This window comes from Megalops cyprinoides, chromosome 10 (genome assembly GCF_013368585.1).
Source record: "Megalops cyprinoides isolate fMegCyp1 chromosome 10, fMegCyp1.pri, whole genome shotgun sequence".
NCBI classification, from domain to species: Eukaryota; Metazoa; Chordata; class Actinopteri; order Elopiformes; family Megalopidae; genus Megalops; species Megalops cyprinoides.
Window position 1 is genome coordinate 16,053,958 of NC_050592.1, and position 24,486 is coordinate 16,078,443.

General features: G+C 39.4%; 1 protein-coding gene across 4 annotated transcripts in view; it reads left to right on the forward strand.

Annotated features, from left to right (window-relative positions):
- The first annotated feature begins 873 nt into the window (after positions 1-873).
- Positions 874-24,486, forward strand: part of LOC118784556 (DNA-binding protein SATB1) — a 51,797-nt gene continuing 28,184 nt past the window's right edge. For 2 of the 4 annotated variants that reach the window (XM_036538845.1, XM_036538848.1), the window contains exons 1-5: positions 15,310-15,927; positions 18,093-18,331; positions 20,212-20,388; positions 21,016-21,142; positions 22,233-22,356. In XM_036538845.1, coding sequence (XP_036394738.1) covers positions 18,121-18,331; positions 20,212-20,388; positions 21,016-21,142; positions 22,233-22,356 — 639 coding nt within the window. In that variant the 5' untranslated portion in view covers positions 15,310-15,927; positions 18,093-18,120. Of the gene's footprint in view, positions 1,070-15,309; positions 15,928-18,092; positions 18,332-20,211; positions 20,389-21,015; positions 21,143-22,232; positions 22,357-24,486 lie in introns of those variants that run through there. The other 2 variants (XM_036538846.1, XM_036538847.1) reach the window with 2 other exon arrangements.

Sequence of the window (24,486 nt, forward strand, 5' to 3'; positions counted from 1 at the left end):
TAATAAATCTCTTCGGTCGCTGCCAAGGTAAGTACCTACAATAATAATGCGTATTAAAATTCTACCACCGCACTATTTTTCTAGAAATAATTCTAGTACTACTAAACAGATTTGAAATATATGTATTTTATACTCATATAGCAAATTTAGTTTATTTAAAGAAAGATTTCACCCCCTTTCACCCCCCAGAAAAAAACCCTGTGTGTCTTTTAGGGAAAATCCTTTCTCACAAGGAACAAAATGTCATACGTGAGTAATTGAAAACGAAACAATGCGGTGGTGACAGTGTTGCGTTTCTGGTTAACCATGAATTAAATGATAAATCGTGATAAACTACGCCCCACTGTTGACTATAAGGATTTAAGACGCTCGACGCGGCATTCCCTTGGCTTAACAATTACTGTTTGATACTGAAGTAAATAAAATGGTTGTATGTTTGCACTTTGTCACCTATTATTCACTGTCGACACTGCAGTTGCTAAAAGTAAAATCCTCATACATCTTACAACACAGCACATTGTAGGACGGAGACAGTAACAACACGTTATGTTATCAACCCCTTTTTTCTTGACATGTAAACATGTGGTATGTAAATATGAGAATGGATTAGTGTGAGCGCTTTCCTGGCAGTCCACTTCACTCCTTACTGCGAAGCAGGCTCCTCTGGGAGCGGAGAAAGAAAAGCGCTGTATATAAAAAAAAAAAGTGGCGCTTGAGACTGCCTGCGCCACAGCTGGCAAATCATCGATTTGAGCATCAGAAACTGGGAGGGGCGCCTCGCTTACCTGACATCCCTTTCGAAGAGCCCTCCTCTTGTGCCTGTACCCAGCGCCACAGCCAGCGCCACTCTCACTTGTGCATTCCAGACAGTCTCTCTCCAAGTACAGCCCAGCTGCGGCGCATAGACGTTGTCGCCCTGCCTGTGCGCATTTTTTTGCATGTGGCTGTGAGCTTTCATCTGAGGACGTTTTTTCCCTTTCCTGGATCTCTCAAGGTGGGACAAAGCCGACTCGAATTCTTTACTTTTGATGGAAAACGAGAGGTTTCACGGCGTCTTCTAACTTTGAAGGTATTGTTACACATTCCACCCTTCTTGTTTTCATGTTGTTGAACATCAAACTTGACACCTGATGTGAGACGTTAGTATCAAAACATCGAGCTTTAGATCCTTAATGGCTCCTGTACTATTACAGTTTAATGTTCCTCGCGTGTTAATTTAGGCCAGCCGCTAAAGGTGTCAGGTTAACAGCTGTCCGCTAAACGAAACAATTAAATTTGGAGGATGTTGGCCAATGACGACCGGCAGTCGTAGGCTTTAAGACTGCGAGACTACATCGCTGCGTTGTAGCCGTATCATAGCTGTCGACATTTCGTTTTTAACAGTTTGAAAGTTTTTTTTTTCTCCTCTTTGAATTCAAGATAGTCTACGAGTTAAGCAGGCGCTTAATAGGGCTGGGCTAGAGATACATTAGCCTAATCAAATACTTTGCAATCACTTTGTAAGTATCGTGTAGTGCCCGACTGTATTACGCAGTTTTACGTCACACTTTTTATGAAGTCAATATCGCAATATTTGGATTCTGAAGCAACAAATTCAATACACATGTGTATAATGTGAATGTTTGCCCTAAAACGTACATCTTGATGTGACAAGAGTTAAAACATTTAAATGTGTATTCAAGTGCGAATATTTCTTATTCAAACAACATCCTGTTCGTCAGACCATCTTCACACCTAACGTGCATCTATGTACTTGTACACTTTAACCGAGACAACTGTACATATTTGTATTACCTAGAGACGTATGTACTTAGGAATATCTGTAAACCACAAACTGCCTGGCAACCTTTAAATAGTCAAATCATGCTATAATTGGAATTGAGAAAAACTGTATTTAATGTACACTATAATAAAATAACGATGTTTTTTTTCCCTTTTTTCAATAAGCTATGACAGATATCACTTTTACCACTAACATCTCCCAGGGATGTTACCTGCAAGAAATGAATATAGGCCTGCATTACTTAATGTGTATTTTAATGCTTATTTTAATCAAATTTTTTTAGTTTTCCTGGTGAAATTAAGTTAAAGGCACATATAATATCCCTCTGAGATGTGTGTATAATGCAGACTGAATGCGTATGTATACTGAAATAGACATAAGACATTCATCTACTTAAGACACAAAAAGAGGATATGCTTTGACTTAAATGACAAGTCATCAAAAACACATTTTAGACATTTGGTTCATATTGAATGGTGCATTGTACACTGAGTAGTTCATACAAACATTGTAATTAACCTTGTACCTCTTCTGTCATATATTTCTATAATAAACTCAGTGTACACCAATTCAGTGCATCAGTCGGCTAGCGGTATAAGCATATGTATTGTGCTCAAAAACCTGAACTACTGACAGCATTACATTTTCATGTACTGACAATTGTTTTTTAGTTTGCTGTAGTCATGATTAGAATATTAAGACTGTCTCCTTAATACACAATTGATACTGAGTATGTTGTATATCTTTGGAGAGGTAAAAAAACATGTCAAAAAACGGAAGATCAAACACCTCATGTGCCCACAAACAATATATACAATAGTCCCTTTTCTAGTTTCATGGTCGAACAAATTCATCCTGTTTGTTATGTCGTATAGCTCAGATTTCAACTCCATGGTCTCAGAAGTAAACGTTTAATTTTTTGTTCTTTCTCTTTCTTTGCACGCAGAGTGTTTTCATGTAAAAGTCGTGTTCTTGAGTAAGAACTGTACCTGTGTCTGTGATCAGTGATGGGAAGTTGCACTGTATTGTTCAAGGAGTGCGTGGGTGTCTGGTGTGTCGTGACCCCCATGTTCACCATCTCTTGTTTCACACGCTACTATCAGTATTGCCCAGATTATTTTCTATTATTACTGATTGCTTGTCTCACAATTAACAATAGTAAAGAATAACAACAAAGCATTTTTCATGATAGTTATATTCTACTGTGCCAGCCAAACACATTTTGTAATTCCCCACATAACAAGTTTGTGCCAGTGTCATTGTAGTTTGATAAATAGAAATCTTAAACAATGAAAATTTATGACAGGCTAATGATTTTGGAAGTGTTTTTGGGGAAATGTTGGATGTCACACATGCAAATATACCTTCAGTTACAGAATTGTCATATTGAATGTTACTGGCAGTACTAAAGAATTAATTATTGCAATGAATTTTAATTTAGTTCCTTCCAGATTTAACTGATTTTTATAATTTTGATGTGTTCATTTTGCTCATGGGTTTTTGCATTTTACAAAATTCCATGAGCCAATGTTGTTGCAGATCAGAACCAATTGGGGGTGGGGGGGGGGGGGGGGGGGGGGATTTAGCTTTTAGTAAACTCTTTCTCACTTTAATCTACCTTGGTTCTGTTCAGTATCAGTTGTAATAACATATAATGGGTACACATTTCTCATGCCCCCACACATGATTTCTGGGTTTTGTTAATGAGGCGGAGAGGGTAATCACATCTTATGTTACATCAGAGAGGTGCACAAATACTGATGAGCACAGCAAGAGACCTGAGGAGACTTTACCTGTTTGTATCACCATGCATACTACCCAGGGTCTCCTGAAAGCGGAGAATGTTTGCCTTTGGTCACTGTGACGCAAAATAAAGACAAGGTTTTTTTTCCTGTTAGACACTGACTCTTCTTGTAAGTGCTGACCGAGATCAAAGACTGCATTTTTCAGATTGTGAACGTTATAGTAGCTCTTTCGGTCTTACTCGGTCTTCACGGTTTATTACTGTCACACAGAACTTGCGAACGTGCTTTAGCACATCCGATGCGATCTGTAGATAAAAGTATTAACCTTTGTTATTGGCATGACAACCTCATTTTCATACTTTATCTTGACAGCGGAGCCAAAGAGGTTTGTTAATGCACTCTTCTCTAATATTAAATTGGAAAGTAAGTTTGTTATTATAGCAGATATTCATATTCATATTCACCTCTTAATATTTAGTGTTGTTTGATCTGATAAATCTTTGTTTCTACTATAAAGCTTGACTTTTCAGCCAAATGAAAGGGTTATATGAAGACAGTGATTTTTTTTTCCCCGAAAATAAAGTAAAAATAAAAATTCACTTTGGATGTGTAAGGATCAATTGGAACTCAGAACACATTGCTTTTACCTAAAGCCCAAAATTGGATTACTTCAGCTGGAGTCTTTTTCGGACCCTAAAATCTTAAAGCGATACACTTTGAGTCATTTTCGATAATTGCATGGAATCAGAGAGTGTTTCTGAGCTGCTGGGAACACCCAGGTGATCTCCATCTCATTCTTCACGGTCACACTTTTGCATCACATTCGTGCTTAATTGGCACTTAATTTGTCAGATCGCTCTCGCAGGAGGCGAAGGCGAGGACACCGTGGGACTGTAGTCCTCGCACTCGAATGTTTGTCACCTCTTTAAATGGATATAGGAGCCAGGTGCGCAGTGAAATTTTTGTATTCCTTCGTAGATGCACACTAACAGCGACGACAAAATCGCTGCGGTTGAAAAAAATTCTGAAAATGTAAATAGAATGCAGTAAATATAGGGGGAGAGCGAGAAAACAACATTCACATGCCCTGACCCTCTGAGACCAATTAAACTATACAGTACATCAGTGATGATTTCGGTACAGGAGTAGAGCGTCTCAGTGAAGTCAAATGACTGCCGCACAAGGAACAGATCTGCACTTGTTGGGCTCAGCCTTGTTTTTGTTTTTTCCTCCAAATTTCCCTCCGCGTAGTCTGAGGCTGAGCAGAAGCGCACAGAAGCCGTCACCTTCAGAGTGTGATACTCGCCGGGCAAAAGTAAGGGTGTCAAAGAGCCCAAAGGTCTTTGTCGTGCCTCGCCTTCGCTCACCTGATTGTACAAGTTACATGGAAGTTTAAACGTGGTAGTAAGACACCAGCATTTTACAATGAGATGTACACATTCGGACATTGCCTGTTTTGCTTGCCTGTGAGTTTCTGATTAATTTAATTCAGAAGAAAAAAAGCAAGCCCCTTGTTAAAACCTGAAGCTCATGCAAATAACATTAAAGTTCTTTAGTGTCTAACTGGTTGTTTGAGCAGGCCCTAAAAGTAATTTTTCCTGTTGAGCACAGAGAAGGCTGGTATGCTTTTTTTTGAGAGGTGGTGGTTGGGGGGGGGGGGGGGGGGGGGTATGGGGGCTGATATCCCAGGTAAAACCATTACTCCCCTTTACCATCTCCATAATTAACACTGTAGTAAAATAACAGCTCAGCAAACAGTGAAATTATACCTGCAGTAGAAGTAGTGTAAATACCCGTTTTGCTGCCAGCAAATGTATTTATTCGACTGTCGCCAGTCAATAAGAGACCTGTCTACCATTTAATATGTAGCTGTGTGGGGATTCCTCCTCCCCTAAAAGAGCTCTGTTATGATTCATAATGGAGGTTGAAAAAACTTTAACAATGATTCAGAGACTTTTGGTGGCAAGCTGCAACCAGTTTTAGAGACGGTATCTTTGTAGGATTGTTTATGCATTCCAGGGCTCTGAGTCAAAAACATAACGGGGCTGACAATCTCTCACTCTCTTACACACATGCACACACACACACACGCATGCACACACATCTTCTTAGATACATATTCATAGGCAGCTTCAGACAGTTTTTTTATTTAATAAAAGGTAATTTATGCCATTAATTGGAAACTTTCTGCAAGTACTTGCCCCTCATTATATGGCTCCTACTATTAATTCAATAGGAGTGTTTTTTTGTTTGTCTGTGTTTGCATAGCCTTGCATTAATCTCCATTCCACAATTGCACCACATTTTAAAAGCACCAGAGTTCTTTGTCTTCTACACATTCATGCAGCATTTGCAGAACCATTGGCAAATTTTCTCTTCAGAAAGGTAAAACGATGAAAGTGCGTCATGTTAATTTTGTCACGGCTAGTCACTGCGACAGTTGTGTAACATCTGAATAGCATCTATCTCCGGCAATGCCGCACAAACACGATTAGAAATAAATGTTCTCTTATGCCTTTAACTTCTTATAATTTAAATCAGTCCTTTTAAGACTATGCACATTTTCATTACTTCAAAAAAAGTCATTGTTCTTTATTTTATGCTTGTCATGATCAGATCTGTGTAGGTTTTCCCAGATTCTTTGTTCTGGTAATGCAGCAAAAAGAAACCTAGCGATTTGGGGTAAAGCACATCCTGGGCTTTACTTTGCAAGGATGAGGTTGTAATACCCACCCACATATTCAAATAAAGCCCTTTAAACAGGGTTTCCTTCTTTGTTGCTCAAAGTGTGGCAGCGATACCCCCACTTCTATCATCACTCCTTACGACACACACACACGCACACACACACGCGCACACACACGCATCCACAAGCACATTCACACACACTCACATGTACAGTCATACACACACACACACACAAGCACATTCACACACACTCACATATACACAGTCATACACAAACAGACAAACACACACATGCACACAAGCACACACCCATGCTCTTCTTTTCTTATTGCGGTACTGTAGAACAAGTAATACAGACCGCGTATTAGTACTTACTTCTTGAAGGGATTAGTCAATTGAAAAGGAGAATTCAGCCGTGATTGTACCATCCAATTAATCGATCTTTAGAGTAACAATCCTGACCGGGTCAATGTCTCACAGTCATTGTTTCTGAAACATCTTCTTGTCAGGGGGTGATATTCTATTTACTTCAATCTTTTAAGACAGAGGCAGGTTACATGCAAAATACAGGACTTATTAAATGTTTACAATGTTTACCTCAATTTCACTTTGGTTCTATTGCAGAATTCATGGAAAGGTGTGCGTGTGCGCGAGTGTCTCTAAGTGTACCTTAGAGACACTCCTTTTCTTGTTTACGTAGGCTTGTGTCTCCAAATCCTGAAAGTTAAGAGTTAATAATTTTGACACACTTTAACTCTACACTTTGTATAGTCCTCCTGTACAAAAACTGAGAGATAGCAGTACAATATACATCAAATAATGTAACGTGAGATATCGATACATACATATGTGTATGTGTGTTTATGTGTATGTATATGCATATACAAAAAAACTTAAACATTATATAGATGTATGTAAATAATATGGTCACCAATAAAAGGACAGAAATGGTGTTAAAAGCTTCCCTTTTTCACATATGTTGTCTGTCAGTGTGTAACACTCCAATCTGCACTTTATCATGGGTTTCATATTGCATTTTGTGCTCCTAGTCTTTCTCCCCTGTGGGAGTCTGAACCACATTTCGGGTTGCCTCCACACACTTGTGTGGACCCCTCCAGCCTAAGTGTGCTGGACACCAGTTTCCTAAAAAGTTGAGCCACCCCTGCCCTCATTCTCTCATACACTTAGAGAGGTGAGTTTGTCCCTCTTCCCACTTTACCATGGCAATCTATTCAACTGCAGCAACTTGCAGGACAGGCATACAATATGCACAATACTTCTGGCTTCTTCTACATTTAGACAACAAAGTGGGAACAAAGACATCTTCAGAGGCCCTTTCAGAGACACACAGTCCTGTCTCTAACTTTATTAATTGCTGATATGTTGCAATCCACGAGGCAGAGATTAGAGCTCTAATTATTTAATCATGTGACACCGCCCTGCACCAGTGACAGAAAAGTAATTTTTTAGAGGCCTTGAAACTGATGTCTGTTGATTGTTGTATGACTAATATATTTTATAATTTAATAACAGCTGGAGGAACAAATAAGCGATGCGCCGATAAATATTCTTTCTTACACTCTCCTACACACACAACACACAGATAGTCTGTGATAGAATGATTGCTTTTTAGAGCCTCCCTCTGCAAATCCCTTCACTGTAGTGTCATCCACAGAGCTGTGGGCCTCAGGACGTTGGCCTGTACGAGACCTGAACCACACATCTTGTGCAGAAATGCAGCCTCTTTCAGTTACCAAGAAACTGCAAGGGCACAGCTTTTCCGTGCAGATCACTCCCCTGCCATCAGCGGAGGCTGTCGAAGCGGAGTTCCGCTTCATCTAAACAATATCACCCACAAACGACGTGCAACAGCACAGTGGCACAGTTATGTTTACGTCTTTCATTTTCGGATACAGCATCAGCACAGAATGCAAAACAGACCTTAAGAGTTCATAGTCTTTAAGGTAAGGGTTACCAGGTAGATACCTTGTTGAGTCATCCTTTTTCCTCTGACTGCTATTTTTAGATTAAAAAAAATTCAAATTTTGTGAAATTTAACAAAACAGCAGGCCTTACAGAGGATAAGTTTCATTACTTCGCATAATAAAATGATACATTTTAGCTGATTTAATGACATAACATGAATGAATTTATAATTCATAATTGTTACATGGATGTAATATGATGTTCTTCATGCACATTTATTTTATATATACATTTTATATTTGGTACATACATTATTTACATATAGTAAAATGTATATACATAATACAACATCTACTGCATATATAAGACGTGTAGTTCATTGTTGTACATCAGTACATTACAATCTTTTTTCAGTCTCTGGACAGGCTAAAATACCTGGAGAGTTGATCATTTTTATAAATACTACAAATATGTATTTCCCGGCAACCCTCTGTAAAAGCTCCCTTGTGTTAAGCCACAGCTCTCACTAACCTTGTAGACTGCTTAGACGTTGCACTTGGCAAAACTGAGCAGTGTACAGTAAGGGTAAATTAGGATGGAAATAATGTTTTTTTGTCTCCATTCTACTTTCCATTCATTCACTCGCCATAATGTGCACCACAGCATCAACATGCACAACAGGTTTTCAAATGTAGTACGGCTCTTTACAGACACTCTTTACAGCATCACACTACAAAGAGGACAGTTGCAGATCACCCTCTTGTTTTTTTGTCTGTCACTTTTCTGTCCAACATATTTCCTGTTGTGACACCTTGCTGCATATGTTACTTCTCCACAGCAGTCACACTAAGCGACAGGCCTAATGCTCGAATTTTCTTATAAATAAAGCTTTAACATTTTGGTATTGGTCATTTTTTGTTCACTCCATTTTTCAGTGCATGTGTATCTTTGAATCCTCTTTTGATACATAATGCTCCCAGGTATGTGCAAAGCATGTATTTTGACATGTCTTGCTTCAGTTTATATTACATTCATTTTATTTTTTATTGTTTAATTCGGATGTGTACAGAGTGTCACATTAACTATGATGGAACGAAACCGTGTATTTAAATCCACACCAAGACCTTTGCTTCAGTCTAGTTAATTCACTTTCCTTTATAGTTTCTTAATATTCAGTATTATTACGGGAGCTAAAAAAGGCATTGATGGCTCTACCCCATGCTGTTTGCGTACACAAACTGTTTAAATGCATGGAAAGCGATTTGTAATAGCAATCCAAATAATCTTGTTAATGCATATTAAACACCACAAGTGGCAAACACAAAAACATCACAACAACACCTACGTAAGTGAACATTCTGGATAACACCCGCATAATGTCAGGGATTATAAATTGATCATTTTGAATTAAGCAGTTATTGTTGTTCTTCATCTCTGTAATATATTGCAGAAAAAATGTGAGTTACAATAGAGAGGCATCCATTTTATACCAAGATGTAGTTAACAATGTTGTCACTGAAGACAGCACCTCAGAAATGGATGCAGGAAAAAAAAAACATTCTTTCTATCATGCTGTTATCAGCCAGGACAAATCACTGACTTATTAAGGAATACCACAGTAATTATGATTTATTTTATTCAAGCACAGAACATGTGAGTCCAGTGAATAAAGGCTTTATTACTTTCTGTATCAAATGTGCTGTAGATTCATTTTAACAGAAAAATCTCTGCTGCAGTTTAGTGACAAATACCTGATATACATAATAATCCTATATGAAGATCAATATAACAATGTTAACAATAAAGGTAGTGGTATAGAAAATACACTATGCCTCTAGGAGTAAACTCTTTGGTTTATGTATAAGATTTGATTTTGCCAGACTGAATCTGTGATTGGCTGGCCAGAGGCCAATGCAACCAGGTCATCATTATCCTCCATAAAAGTACAGCTCTTTTGAATGGACACGGTTATATTGTACTAAGGTTCAAAGCAGTGGACCATTTATAGTCTATTATGGAATCAAAGATCACCCCAGTTGTGAAAATTTGACAAATCCGAACCACTAAAAATGTCTGTTAACATCTGTCCCAAACAACAAAGCTGCAAGGCCATGATTGCCTGTATTGTTTTACACTAGATTAACACCACTGAACTGTATTATAGCTGGAATGGATCTACTGTCTCTGGTATTTCTGCTGGAGGTTGACCACACAGGGGCTTTCAATGAGTCAGTACACACTAGTCTAGGGGAGATCTAACTTACTTATTTAAAAAGAATGCAGCATTCCACTGTTGTTGTTTTTTGTCCAACTCATGGTATTAGAGGTTAGAAATCACATGACTAGAATGTATTTGAGGAAGTGAAACCGCTACCTTGCGCGACTTGTTTTTTCCTCTGCACACAACATACACTCACCTCTTACTGACATCAGACCATTATGTAATCTTCTTAGCGCCATTCACTATACAAGGGTATTGTGTAGTTTCTCCCTTTGTTGTAGCGACTACAAACCTGTCCAGTATTACGATTCCATTACAACTACTATTCAAATAGCAACACAAATAACAGCATGTCACATTCCTTTTCATCACCTCCAATGTATTCTAGGCCTGTATGTACAATACCAAGCTCATAGTGATTCGGAAATGACATTGTGAGCATTGGTTCGGTATTGAACTTTCTGGTAAAGTAATGAGAGCTTTGTGAAAAGCAGAAAGCCCCAGTCTGATGGAAGCTGCATAAGAATTCTCCTAATGACAAACAGAGGGCATATCCATTCCAGCTTTAATACAGCTCACTGATTAGCAAAGGGGTCCTTATGTTGCATTACATTTATACTGTACATAAACACAGATGAACCCTGATTACTTTACCCAAGCTGAATGGTCCACCCTCCCTATTATCACTTTTTATATAGCGCTCATATCCTGCAGTTTTCCATAAACTACCTAAATGGTTTGTATTTGTGTATTATTATTATTAGTAGTAGTACTAGTAGTAGTAGTAGTAGTAGTCACCTTATTGGTCAGTTTCACTGCAGAAACCTTTGACTGAAATGCATTTTCAATTAGATAGGTAAATACCATTAAAGATTTTACTGGCACAGGGGCTATCAAAGATTATTAAGCAGCATTACTGCTGTTTTGGTTGTACTAGAAGAGCAAGGAGACATTAAATTCTGTCACACCCTGCCTCTGTTGCCTGAGGTTACATTAGGAAGAACATAAACCTGAGTCAGTGACACATGTCAAACTTTGTCCATTCTAAAGCATGCTCTCTGTTCTCATGCACTGCTATGTGCTGTATGTATGCTTTCAGCGCAGGACATGTAAACTGGATGTTATAAAATTCAACTGTACTTACATAAAATAAAGTTGTGTAAGAAACTGAACTTAATAAAAAATAAACAATCAAAATAGCTTTTATACAGCACATAACTGGCATTATAAGGCTATGCAGTTAACTGCTGTCAGCTAACTAGTAAAGCTTAACACTTAATACATATTTTTCAAATAAGCTCCAGGTTTCGATTTGAGGCAACCCCGCGACTGACTTAAAAAAAATAAGCAATAAGCAAAGGGTCAATCTTCTGCTTTTAGATGAACCGGAAGGGGGTAAAGCACTTTTTCAGGTGATGAATTTAGCCAAAAATATTGTGCACATCAAGCAGAGCACAGCTCTCGAAAGCTAGTATATAATGTTATAATCATTGTCTAAATGTAATCATGCACCTGCACAAGTCAATGGATTTGTTTCTCCTTCCAATGATGTATAGTATTCAACTTATATGCATCTGATCTATTCTGATCTAATTTGTGTGACTGGTCCCAATATATATTTTTGGAAATCAATTTTAGGGGAGAAGGGCAACATTACTGTAGCATGGAGAATGCACTTGATAGATAACGAGAGGTAGAACAAAGATCTTGACATGTTCAGTGTAACCTCTAAGCTAATGATATTGTTCTTCTGTCATTTTTATGAGAAGTCATGGTGTCCAGGTCAACAGGAACCTTATACTGTGAAGTGCTAATTTTCTGTTCACTCTGATATTTCTATGCTGTTGGTGAACCTGCAATCCCACAATATTTTCAAAGTGCACATCACTATATTCACTATAACACAATGGTGGAAAGAATGTTTAAGTGAATTATATTTAATGAAAACAATGTTTAATATTAACCTGATAATCCTTTACATTTGATAATCGTAAATAAAATAATGGATAATAAAATATGTTTCTGTCCTTGTTGTAATTGTGAAACAGTGTTTGATGTTACATTAGCTTCACTGAACTTCACTTCTGAATGTGTACTGCACTGCCATTGTTCTTTCTCTGGGACAGTAGGTGGCAGCAATGTGTGATGTGATTTATTTATTTAATTTATTTATTTATACATTATTTATCAAAAAGTAAAATTCTGTTCTTTTTCTTTTTTCTCCTCTTACAGAACATATGCTTCTGAAGCTGATAATTATTTTTTTAAGTAGGATCCCTCTATTCATATAATTCTGATTATATTGTAATGTGCAATTTTTATTTGACATTTTTATTTAAACACAGAAAATTTTTAATTTAATTCTCCAAAACATTTACAGTAAGGTAATATTGACATAATTAATACATACTCAACAGTTCACCAAAGTAATCCAAGTTAAATATCTATGTAAACATTACACATCTACTGTAATGGTTGTGACTTGAACTGAAACCTCTGGGGCATGAGAGAAATACCATAACCATGCAGCTGTATCACCAAAAAGATGTAACTTTGGCCCATTTGTTCATCATTTCATACACTTGTGGTTCATACAGTAGCAGTTTTACTTATTGTCATTGATTCCACCTATGATTTGAGCAAATTAATCATGTGTTTGTATTATACTTGACAAATATGCCTAATATGCCTGGTGTAACTCCATGCATTTCCTAACTCAGCTCTTCCAATGGCAGAGATCTGCCAGAGATATTATTTTTATTAGATTTTGCTTGATGGTACTGACAAGTTCTGTTATTACTCTTTCAAAGTTCATAACAAGGACAGGTTGTGATATGCTAGCCATACCACCAAAATGATCAAAATTCCTTTTGTTTGCTGGAAGTAAATGCAATATCAGTTTTCTTACCATTTTAATCCTCTTTTGTAATTAACGTGTGACTTGCAGTATGTTTCCTTTTGTGCATGTTCTTTTCCATTCTTCTTCCTGTGATGGCATTCCTCTGCAGTTTCCTGTATTTATTATAATTAGAGAAAGAGCACTTAACTTGACAGTATTTTCATCCTATGGAGTTATTATTATATCACATAAATCTGGTTTAGATGTATCTGAAGGAGTATTAGCCTACTTTTCGGCTTGTGCTACTGTTAAACGACAGGTTGACTAATAAAATATTTGGTTAGGTCCCTCATTTTGAAGAACGAGCCTTAAGTCTCTTCGGTGAAACCACAAAGTAAGTTATTTTGTGATCAAAACCATATATGCATTCATAATCTAAATCAGGATTCCATGTGCTCTGATCTCAGAATTTGTAAGTATCTTTGTTATTTTTCCTAATGCTTGACCCTGTGTGGCAACTGGAGCTGTTGGTACTTTGTTTATGCAAGCATATGTTTAATAACCCCAGTAACAAAGCATTCTCTCTGTAGAATAATAATCATTTGAAGCATTCCCAGATTTAAAGAGAACGCATGAGAATGTTTCGTGCATTACAGAACACAGATAGGGAGTGTATAAACTTATTTAAGGAAAGTTCTAATACAATGAAATACAACGCGTTTACGATGCACTACCAGTGAACCTACTTAATGTCACTGTTGAGGATTTGGGTCTTGAAGCCCTCCCCGCCTTCCCTTCACCACCACCACAAGTGTTCATGAGGTTATGCGAGTGTCATTTGTGTTGCGGTTAGGCTCCGTCAGTCCTGAAATTCGATCTGTTCAGTGCGGCTAATAAGCTCCGGGTTTGGTTGTGCACTGCTCGCCGTGTCACCTGTGATTGCAGTGACTCGGTTGTGTGTGCAGCATGTGTTATTAATTCCTAGACTATATTCTGGCTATTCTACCAAGCTAAAAATTAATTCGCTCGCGGTTCCTTGCTTGCCTTGGTGCCATATGGTGCGTGCTTTTATACCGAACAGCGATGTGTGTGTGTGTGTGTGTGTGTCCGGACATTTTAGGAATGCATTTCCAAGATGCGTTAAAAGCCGAGTAGAATTCACACACTCGCATAACAGTCGAATTTCAAAGTTAATCAGAATTACGGACTGGTATGTTTATAGCGTGATAGTCACTTTTTACAATCAAACAATACTTTTTTTCTGAAGAGAAACTTATACAGGGAAAAGAACAGCTGCATTTTGTTTCCATGGGATACATTTTTAATAAAATAACCTGCGACTGTAGTCTATCTTTAGTTCATGCCGTAACAATCAGATGGTTACGGAATATGCGACGGACATAGAACAACACAGCATAATTTTGCTATTATTTTTTCGCGATGCTATGGTCAAAGCTCCGACTATATCCATAGACCTATTTTCACGATTCCGATGTCCTTTGCGTTGTTTTCTCATTCGCATAATGCAAGTGTGTGTGTGTCTGCGTGTGTGTGTGCGCGCGCGCGTGTGTTATTCAGTAATAAATGCAGAACCGCCTCACTCTAATCAAGCTGATTAAAAATTCCTGCGCGCACAGCCGGAAATCGCACCATCCTCCCCGTTTTCTTTCCACTTTCTACTTTATTTTCGGGTCTCCTTTACGCCAAGACAGCGGCCGTCACGGGAGGCTGTCTCCAACTACTCGAAATGCGCTTTAAATCCAGCCGGTTCGGGTGTTATTTTCTATAGAAATGAGGAGAAAGAGGAGAAGCACAGACAGCGCCAGCGAGGGGAGTGATGAGTCAATACAACTAATAATTTAATGGGGACACAGAGAGGGAAAGAGAGAAAGAAAGAGGAGCTCCGTCCGGGTACGAATAAAACGAGCAGAACACAACGCAGGGACCTACCATGCATTAATAGCACGCCTAATCCGTCTTCGAGACTGGAAACTAAAACGCACTTTTACCTGTTTATATCTGCAAATCATACATCGTCTTCACGTGAGAAGGCAAATAATTTTCGCCTCATTTTTCTTCCTCCTGGACAGTAGATGCTAAACTAACGCACCGCTGGAGATGTTTATAGCTAGCTACATAGCCGTAGACTACACAGGATGGTTACAGCTTGAAAACAAATGATATATATCACCAATTGTTTACTTGCATTTCCGCTGTTCGTTTCCTTTATTTTTGGTAGATTTGTCGATATCATGAACTGCACAGAACTCGCTGCACTTGTAACCGATATCTAGCTAGACAGCGGTTTAGCTACAGTATTTAGCTACTTTTCTTAGCATTATTTCAGGTGAGTAGCTACGGTTAGTTTTAACATGGCGAACATTTAATGTTCGCAAGCATTAACGCCAATTAGTGTTTTAAATATGTTAGCTAGCCACATATTTCAGCCGCTTCTGAATTAAACGCTTACCAATGCTATCGATTGGCGGCACAGCTCTCACTTGTTTTCACTTTTATGTAATTGGTATACTGTTTTGGGGAATCGCCTTTTCTCCCTTCGGTGAAAAAAACAAATATTCCATCGGAAGGCTGTTGATATCTGTTGTCATACAGACCTAGAAAGCATCAAACGCCGAAGTTCTCCATCGTCTGAACGAACTTGAAGAAGGCGCTATTCACCCAGACGACTTTATATGGTTTCGAGTTTTGAAGTGCTGAGTTTCAGGTTGGTTTCGTTAATTTAACTGAGTTCAGCAAAATTGTTTATGTTTCTGGATAGTACTCCTGCCTGTCTTTTTAAAAGGTCATCTCAAAATCCTGACCTGGATCTTCACTAGATCCGGAGTCGGGATTGAGTTGGTGTAGCATTCGGAAATTAGTTATAATAGTAGTAAATGCCTGTTTAAAAAGATCTTTGTATTTTGTGTTCCATCGAGCATAACTGTCTGTGCGAGAATATACCAAGAAAGTAGAAGTGGATGTCTTCACTTTGTAAATATGTGATCTCTGAATTCATTTGATGCTTGTAATGTCAACGATAGTTAAGAACTGACAGAAGCATATTTAATTGTCTAATAATAACTAAAATAATAGTAAAGGAACCAGAGGAAATAAAACGCACACAGTGCACACACACGCACGCACACACATTGCCTTTCTCATGTGGAATCATTGCAGGCAATATACTTGAAGTAATTTAAACTGAAACTTTAAATTTAAGGTCTGCATGTACTTGTACTTGAAATTCTAGTTAGGAATGAAGAGTACATTTTTAGATCTGTGGTGCAGTAAATGTAAACCTAAATGTAAAACATGTATATGTGTATATGAACAATATGCATAGGTATGTTGTACTAATGTGAATGCTGTGCACTGAATTTAAGATTGAGATGCTGACTGCATGGCTTCCATAGTTTATGTAACTGTGTGTGCGCGCTCGTGTGTGTGCACGCACACACACTCTGAACTGTGGGGTAACCTGCATCCCTGCTGTATGGGCTCCTCCCTGTAATGTCCAACTTTAGTCACGAGTAGTTGGTTATAATGTAATGCGCTTTACCACTTTGAAAAGTAGTCTTTAAAGACAGCCTATTAGTGCTGTCTTTAAGGGCTACTTTTAATTTTCATCAGTTATTCTGGCATGATGAAATGCTTTATACAGTATCTTAAGCTTAAAAAATAGACGATCAAAAGTCAGTCTTTTGCACCTTTCTTTGACTATGTTGAGTTTAGATGAGGTCAAGTGATAATTTAATTCATACTGTCATGTAATCCCAGCTTTTCCTCAAGACGTGATTTTTTGAGATTCAATAAATAAGTATTTTTGGTAATTCTCAAGGCTTTTAACATTTTACTATACTGTACTTTTTAATGCAGTTAGCACTGGAGTGGAATCCTTTTGCAAATTAATGTGTTTTGCATAAAAATTGGCTTGTTTCTTACCACATGGGAATCAGTAGTGGGACAAGCATACATAATGCATGGTCTTAAAAAACGGAAATTGCAATGATGGCACGAAACAGTGCAATCACCAAGATCAAGCAGGCAGATTGTATTTCAAAAAATGACTCATTTACCAATATTTTGGTTTTATTTTTTTGTAAATGTAAACTGTTTGCACTCATTAAAAAATGGTGTGAAAACCACGACATAAAAACCCCGAAAAGGCTGTCCTTTCTTTATACACAATATTTTTGACACATGGATTCATTGAATTTATCAATTGATGTGAATATTCATTATTGTTACTTTTGATTTAAACTTGCATTTATCGAACGTAAGGAATTAAAAGCAGTTTTGCGTCTTTGCTTTTTCACAGCCATAATAAACCCTGCCTCATACACATGTAGTATGTCTTGCCTATAGTTTACAGCACACATGATAGAAGCCACGTCCATCCTTGTATAAAAGGTTATGAGTTAGTCGCTTTTAAAACTTCTTAGTGAAGCCTTTGTCATGCGGATACACATTATTTAGACTGATGAGGTGCAAGAAGTCCTGTTTTCTAATATCCTATACTCAAGAATTTTTTTTCATCGAATATGTACTTTGTTTTTGTTTTTAGTGCTTAAATCATTTGGACTAAGTCCTTTACATTTTTTATTGTGAAAATAAATTTGGTTTACATAGATTGTGTATTTCGATGTATGTTAGTTGCGTGCATTGAACAAGCATGTTTCAGGTTTAGTAAGCTCTGTCAAATGTTTATATGCACTAGCTAGTTACCATTGTTTCTTCATAGCCTTTTATAGCAGTTCACAGTACTGGACTAGTGACTAAACCTTTTACATGGTGGTGGTGGGTGGGGGTCTTAAATCACACCCAATAAAAGCATCTGCCAGAACTATAACCGTTTTTTTTTTTTTTGGTGGGGCGTTTTCAAACGTGCAGGTGACTGTGAGCAGCGGTGCTGAGAGCGATGGAGCATCTCAGCGAGGCGTGTCTGGGGAAGGAGAACTGTGAGCTGCCCAACAGCATCGGGGAGCCAAAGGGTCCCCCCGCCAAGATCGCTCGGCTGGAGCAGAATGGGAGCCCCCTGGGGAGGGCCCGTCTGGGGAGCACGGGGGCTAAGCTGTCCGGGGTGTCCCTCAAATCCTCAGGACATCTCCTGAAGACCTGCCATAAGAGAGGTTATTTTAAAAGGATACTATCACTTTGCATCGCAATGACAGATTATTCCGTGTAGCTCCAGAAATCCACTACTTCACCTAGTGACTGTATCAGAGGTTAAACTGTGAGTTTTCAGTTGAATGTGTTAGGCATGCACCTGTACAAAAGTGCTCGATGCATGCTGCTGGTGTCCAGCAAGGGACTCATTATTCCTTAAACTAATGGGCCTTTTTCTGGATCCACGCAGTGAATGTCTTATTCTGACTGAGAACAGAGTATAAAAGAACATGGCTTGATTTGTTCTTAAGGGTAAGGGCTGCATTAACTCAAGGGCTGAGTACTGATAGTGTATGCATCGAGACAAAATATTTGTGTGAGTGTGAGCACGCACGCACACACATTTAGAGAGCTGTTTGGAGAATTGTCTTTGCATATTACTGCAGCACCGTTTCTCTGTGCCAGCTGTTTATTGGAGAAACTTGTGGTCCCTGAAAGAGCTCTTCACATTTTAGATTTGTCATTTTTTTATATAATGAGGCTGTTTTTTGGACGTGGTAACAAAGGTAATATGGTAGGTGTTAATTTCAGAAAGTAATATTACCATTCTTTAATTTAGGCTCTGTGTGCTTTCAGGAAGTGGATTTTTTTTAGGTTTATTTTGGTGTTTGCTGTTGAAACTGCTTCTTCCCCTGTGCAGTTTACTTTAATGTACATAACTTGGAACATTTTTGCAGGACTGTTAAGAGCACAAATTTTTCTCAGGGGTTATATTTGTAGCAATGATAGTTGATCATTGAACACCAGATGAGATTTAGTTTTTATGTCTTTGTTCACATTTCAAATCCAGCCCTTACCCCAGTCTGTCGTTCTCCTGAAATCCCTTTTTTTATGAAATCTTGAGCATTGGAGAGTGTTTGCTGAACTTTGCAGGCAGCATTATGCATTGTGTGAGCTGAATAATATGTACCATAGTCTTTTTTTCCTCTTCACTGAAAACAAAGCATATATTGATCCTGAAATGAACCTACACAGCAGTCTTTATTGTTAGATCTTTATCTATTAAAAATGGAAAAGCCTCACTTCAGCACATTCCTTGGCATCTGCTCGCGATTACCCTATTTATTGATTGTTTGCCAGGAATGTTTGCATCTTAAGAAAGCTCTTGGTACGAGCATTAAAAACATAATTTATTACAGCTTCTCAAACAGAGTGCATTAATATTATGCCACAGATCACAGGGGCTGTATAAAAAAAGCTACTCTGACGCCGGTAGAGTTATAAGTTCCATAAATTCCTGAATAGAAGATTTCAGCTGGCTGGTATTATGTGATATTTGCACAGCAAACCTCAATGCCAGGACAGTTTTAGACAAGGATTGTACAGACCTCACTTGTCCTAATGGCGTAGCGCTGTTTACATAGCCTCCTGTGCCTCATGGCTCTGTGGCTTGGTTGAGGTGGGTGCAAAGCATACTGGGAAGTTTAATGTCAGGTCTAATGTGACCTGTGCCTTTACAATGAAGTCTTTTCCTCTGTGTCCAGAAGAGGACCGTTTTGATGACCTCCCTTCTTGCATACTTTCATTGTTTCTTACATATGTGTGTGTGTGTGTGTGTGTTTGAGAGAGAGAGAGAGAGAGAGAGAGAGAGAGAGATGGTTACTTTAGACTTCATATAATACTGTAGTGGTTCATTGATTGAATGAGTAAGAATCATTACATATTTTAAAGTTTCAAGAGGAGCATGTGTCAGATGTTAGTATCATTTTACTTATCCATACTTGAGTCAGTGTTTTACTGTTAATAAACACAGCAAATATTGCTTTTACTGTTGGTTTTTATAGAGATGCTATAGATTTTGTATATTTCTGTTTGAATGCCCTTGGTTTCTCGGTCTCCCCAGGCAACATGCTGCCTGTGTTCTGTGTGGTGGAGCACTATGAGAGCCCCATTGAATTCGACAGTAAGGAGGAGCATGCAGAGTTCGTACTGGTGAGGAAGGACATGCTCTTCAACCAGCTGATCGAGATGGCTCTCCTCTCGCTTGGATACTCCCACAGCTCGGCTGCACAGGCCAAAGGTGCGAGTCCCCATGCAGACATACAGGGGAGCAGTGAGCCCCAACACCTGTCCTCTCCTCAGAAAATCCCTCTGTGTTCTTCTAATACATACTGGCTGTGCTTGTGTGTTTATTAGACTTTACACAAATTTCAGCTATTTTAAGGAGCCTTTCTCCATGGGTTCTCTCATAAGGTTTGAGTGACAACCATTGTGTGGTATAATATTTCATCAAATGTATTATTAATTTCTAATCACATATACCTCACTTGCATATGTACATGGTTACGTGTGTCATATGTGGAGGCATAATATACATACACAGTGTATACACAAAAAAAAAATTCACATTAATGTTTAATGTATGTCTGTATTTTAATGTGTGTATTTGTACCATAAAAATGACAGCAGGTGTTAACCTAAACAAAAATAGAAATGCAGAAACTACATAAATGAAACCGTATAGAGGGTGTTCATGGCTATGTCACAGTGTCCCCTCTTTATTACTTTATTCTTGCTGTGTGTTAATGAGTAGCTGTCAAAACTCTGTTTCAGGGGCGTATAGGAAAAATTGCCTGTGTGCAGTCTCTAGGTCTGTGAACAGACTAGGTCCATTCAGCTTTGCTGTGTCTCTGTCCTTCTGTGGCAGGTCTGATTCAGGTGGGCAAGTGGAACCCTGTCCCCCTCTCATACGTGACGGACGCGCCAGATGCCACAGTGGCGGACATGCTACAGGACGTGTACCATGTGGTCACTCTGAAAATTCAGCTGCACAGGTCAGTCCCGGCCCATCCGTCACCAGTCGTTTGCGGCACCCACGGTCTGTTGCACTGCTCCTCAGCCCAGCGGTTCATTCATAGCAGCCCGCTGCCAGTGGTCAGGAAGGAGCCCTTTTTCCTCACCCGCACACCAGTCAGGAACAGAAGATGCTGTTTATTTCCAGCACACCAGTCATCTCGCACGGATAGCTGTCTCTCTCTAGCCCCCCCCCCCCCCTTCTCTCTCTCTCTCTCTCTCTCTCTCCCCCAACCCCCACCCCCCCCCGGAGGCCCTGGAGCAGCTCCGCACTTTAAGGTGTTCCTGCAGGAACGTCTCCTCTGCCTGGTGTGTGCGTGCATGCATGTGTGTGTGTGTGTGTGTGTGTGTGAGAGAGAGAGAGAGAAAATGTGCGGGTGTACATAGCATAAACAAGAGAGGATTTTTCAGTGTGGCACATGTTGTATATTTTGCTGTGTTCCTGAAGTGAAGTCCAAAGAGTAAGTCTGTGACCATACGCCATCAGGATCATGTTGTTTATACAAAATTTCTATTTCAGTACCCTTCATCTTTGTCTCCACAGTGAGAATATGAATGTAAGAAACGTAGCAGTGTTTGTGAACCTTTGTTTATCCAAAACCGTGTGAGCATTTCATAAGGTCCGTAGTACTGTATATGAAGGAAATGTATGCTGTTTGCATGTATTTGTATACAGTATGTATGCTAACGTAGTGGTCTTCCTCTGCTGTGTTGTAGAATCCAAGCAGTAACACCTTAAATTGCTTCACCAAGCACATCAAGCAGGAAGGTAGAAGTAACATGAAATAATAGTCGCCGCATGCAGCTGATGTATAATTCATGCATCAATACAGCAGATGTGTTGTATAAAGTAATTAACTAATCAGAACAATCAGGAGAGAGAGAGCGAGAGAGAGAGGGAGAGCAATCTCCAGATGCATCTGTTTGATGCGCCAAATGAAATCTGTCTGTCTTAGAGGAGCGCTTGCAGCAGGAAGGCAAGGCCCTGTGCTCATTCTCTCTCACTTTCTCTCTCCTGCTTTCTCTCTCTCTCTCTCTCTCTGTTTCTCTGCACTCTGTCTCCTCTCACAGTTGTCCTAAACTGGAGGACTTACCCCCAGAACAGTGGACCCACTCCACAGTAAGAAATGCCCTCAAGGAGTTACTCAAAGACATGAACCAGAGTTCTTTGGCAAAAGAATGTCCCTTATCACAGGTGCTGGTGCCTTCCACAAACCCTGTACCATAGCTGAGAACCGCAGTGGTCTTTTTCAAATGCCCAGAGTTTGACAGAGGGGAAACAGGCGAGAATTACCATAGAAATGTAACTTGATGCCTTCTCTCACCTTTTTTTTGCCAGAGCATTGATGAATGTGGCTTATTGTCAGGATAAAAACAATGGCCTACATCGCAACAATACCAATAATATTTCTTTCAAGCTGCAAATATTTATCCATGTTCATAGGTTTCTATTTTGCTCTGCATAATTTATCCACCCTATATTTATCTTTTCATTCTTTTTGTGACAACATAGCTCTAAAATAATTTGAAATACATATCTGTCACGATGGCATTGGTAAAAATGTAGCATGCAGAGATTGTTTCGTCTTAAGCTGCCCTCTGGAAAGAGAACGATATATTTATTACACCCAGCATAGGCGCAATCCAAGCCGTATAGAATTGCCTTTCCCACAACAACAATAATAATTTCAGCTGCAGGCTGGTGTGTGTTTGAGGAGAGTGCAGCTCAGCGATGTGGCACTGAGTCCCTGGGTGTGATTAAGCTTGAACAGAGGCATGCCGTTCCAAACCCATATAATCACTGTGTTTACCATCCATATGTGAGGAGTTCCCTTGGAAGATCCTGTCTGCTAAGAGTTCACACCATTCAGGATGCAAGTGGAATAACTTGCGCTACTGACTTCAGTTACACAGTGCTACATTTTTGTAGTTATTCGGTATAACGACTTGCATTGAAATCTCCCGTTATTCTGTATGTAACTCTTTACATTGTCACTCTATATTGTTACTTTGATGGGATCTCTGGACGTTGTTGCTCTGAATGCGTTTGGTTGTAGTATTACACTGGTAGTGAACTGCTGCATTGTCACTCCAATAGTGCAGGTGTTTACCCGACAGCATCCGAGTGGTGCGTTGCCGCAGATGGAATATAGCAAAAGGGAAGGAAATAAAAGGCTGTTTCAGGAGCCAGGAGTGATTGGCACCTTTTATAGGATTAGCGTTTCCTTGACATTCAAGGTCGGTAATCCTCCAAAAGAAAGGTTAACAAACAGAATCGCGAGCAGAATTACTCCACATTTGAACAGACCTTGAAGGGGGGGGATCCTGAATACAGCGCTTTGTCCCGTAGTCTTGTTGTACATTTAGGTTTATTCTTTTATAGCTCGGATCAGGCTTTGTGCATTGGGCCTGCAAAGCCCCGAGGAGTCTCAGAAAGAGGCAGAAACAGAAAGGGACGCTCGTTGTTCCGTTGCCAGTTTTAACTTGATTGCCGATAGATACATTTCATATTTAATGCTGAGGAGGAGAAACTGTTCGTTTCGGCCGGGATTGACTCACTCGCGCTCATCAGCCGTCTTTCACACGACGTGTATTTCTCTGTGATCAGGCTTAACCCCTGCCTTCTTTGAAAGTACGGCAACAAAAGAACTCCCCACCCACCCGGTCGCCCTGACAGAGCAGCTGTTTAGTTGCATAGCAGCAAATAGCCATCAAAAGCCATCTTTGTGCCCTGTGCTCTGGAGCTGTCACGGGCTAAAGTATTTGTGCTTTTTTTTGCCCCAATTGGTGTCAAAAGAGGCTGTAATTAAGACGTGTTAAAATGGGAGAATAACCCGTCCCTCCGGCACAATGGGAATGCCATATTCGGTTCAGTTGGAGACTGTGAGAGAGCTTGCAGGGAAAGCGGGCTTGGTGGATCTGTTCATCTTTTTGTGCCTCTCCCATGGCGGAAAGTACAATAGATTGTTTTGGAAGATAGCGTTTGGTGAGACTTCCTGGGCACGCTGATAAGGCTGGCGGATGGTTATCATTTAAAGGGCCCCTGCTCGTCCTGTTACCTGTTGACGGCTGCTGGCAGGGCACGCTCGGCGCTGTTTATCCGCCTGGTTTGGCGGAAGTCACCGCGGTGCAGAACCTCGGGAGGCAAGGGGGGGGGCTTGATGTATTGCAAGAGATGCGTGATTAATGAAATACATTTATTGCAACATCTGTGTCAAGACGGAGGAATAGAGGAGTCTTCAGCAGACCCTGCTGAGTGCCATTACCGAGATATGTTTACGATAATAATGGTAATGATGGATGCTGATTATTCCGCAGCACAGAT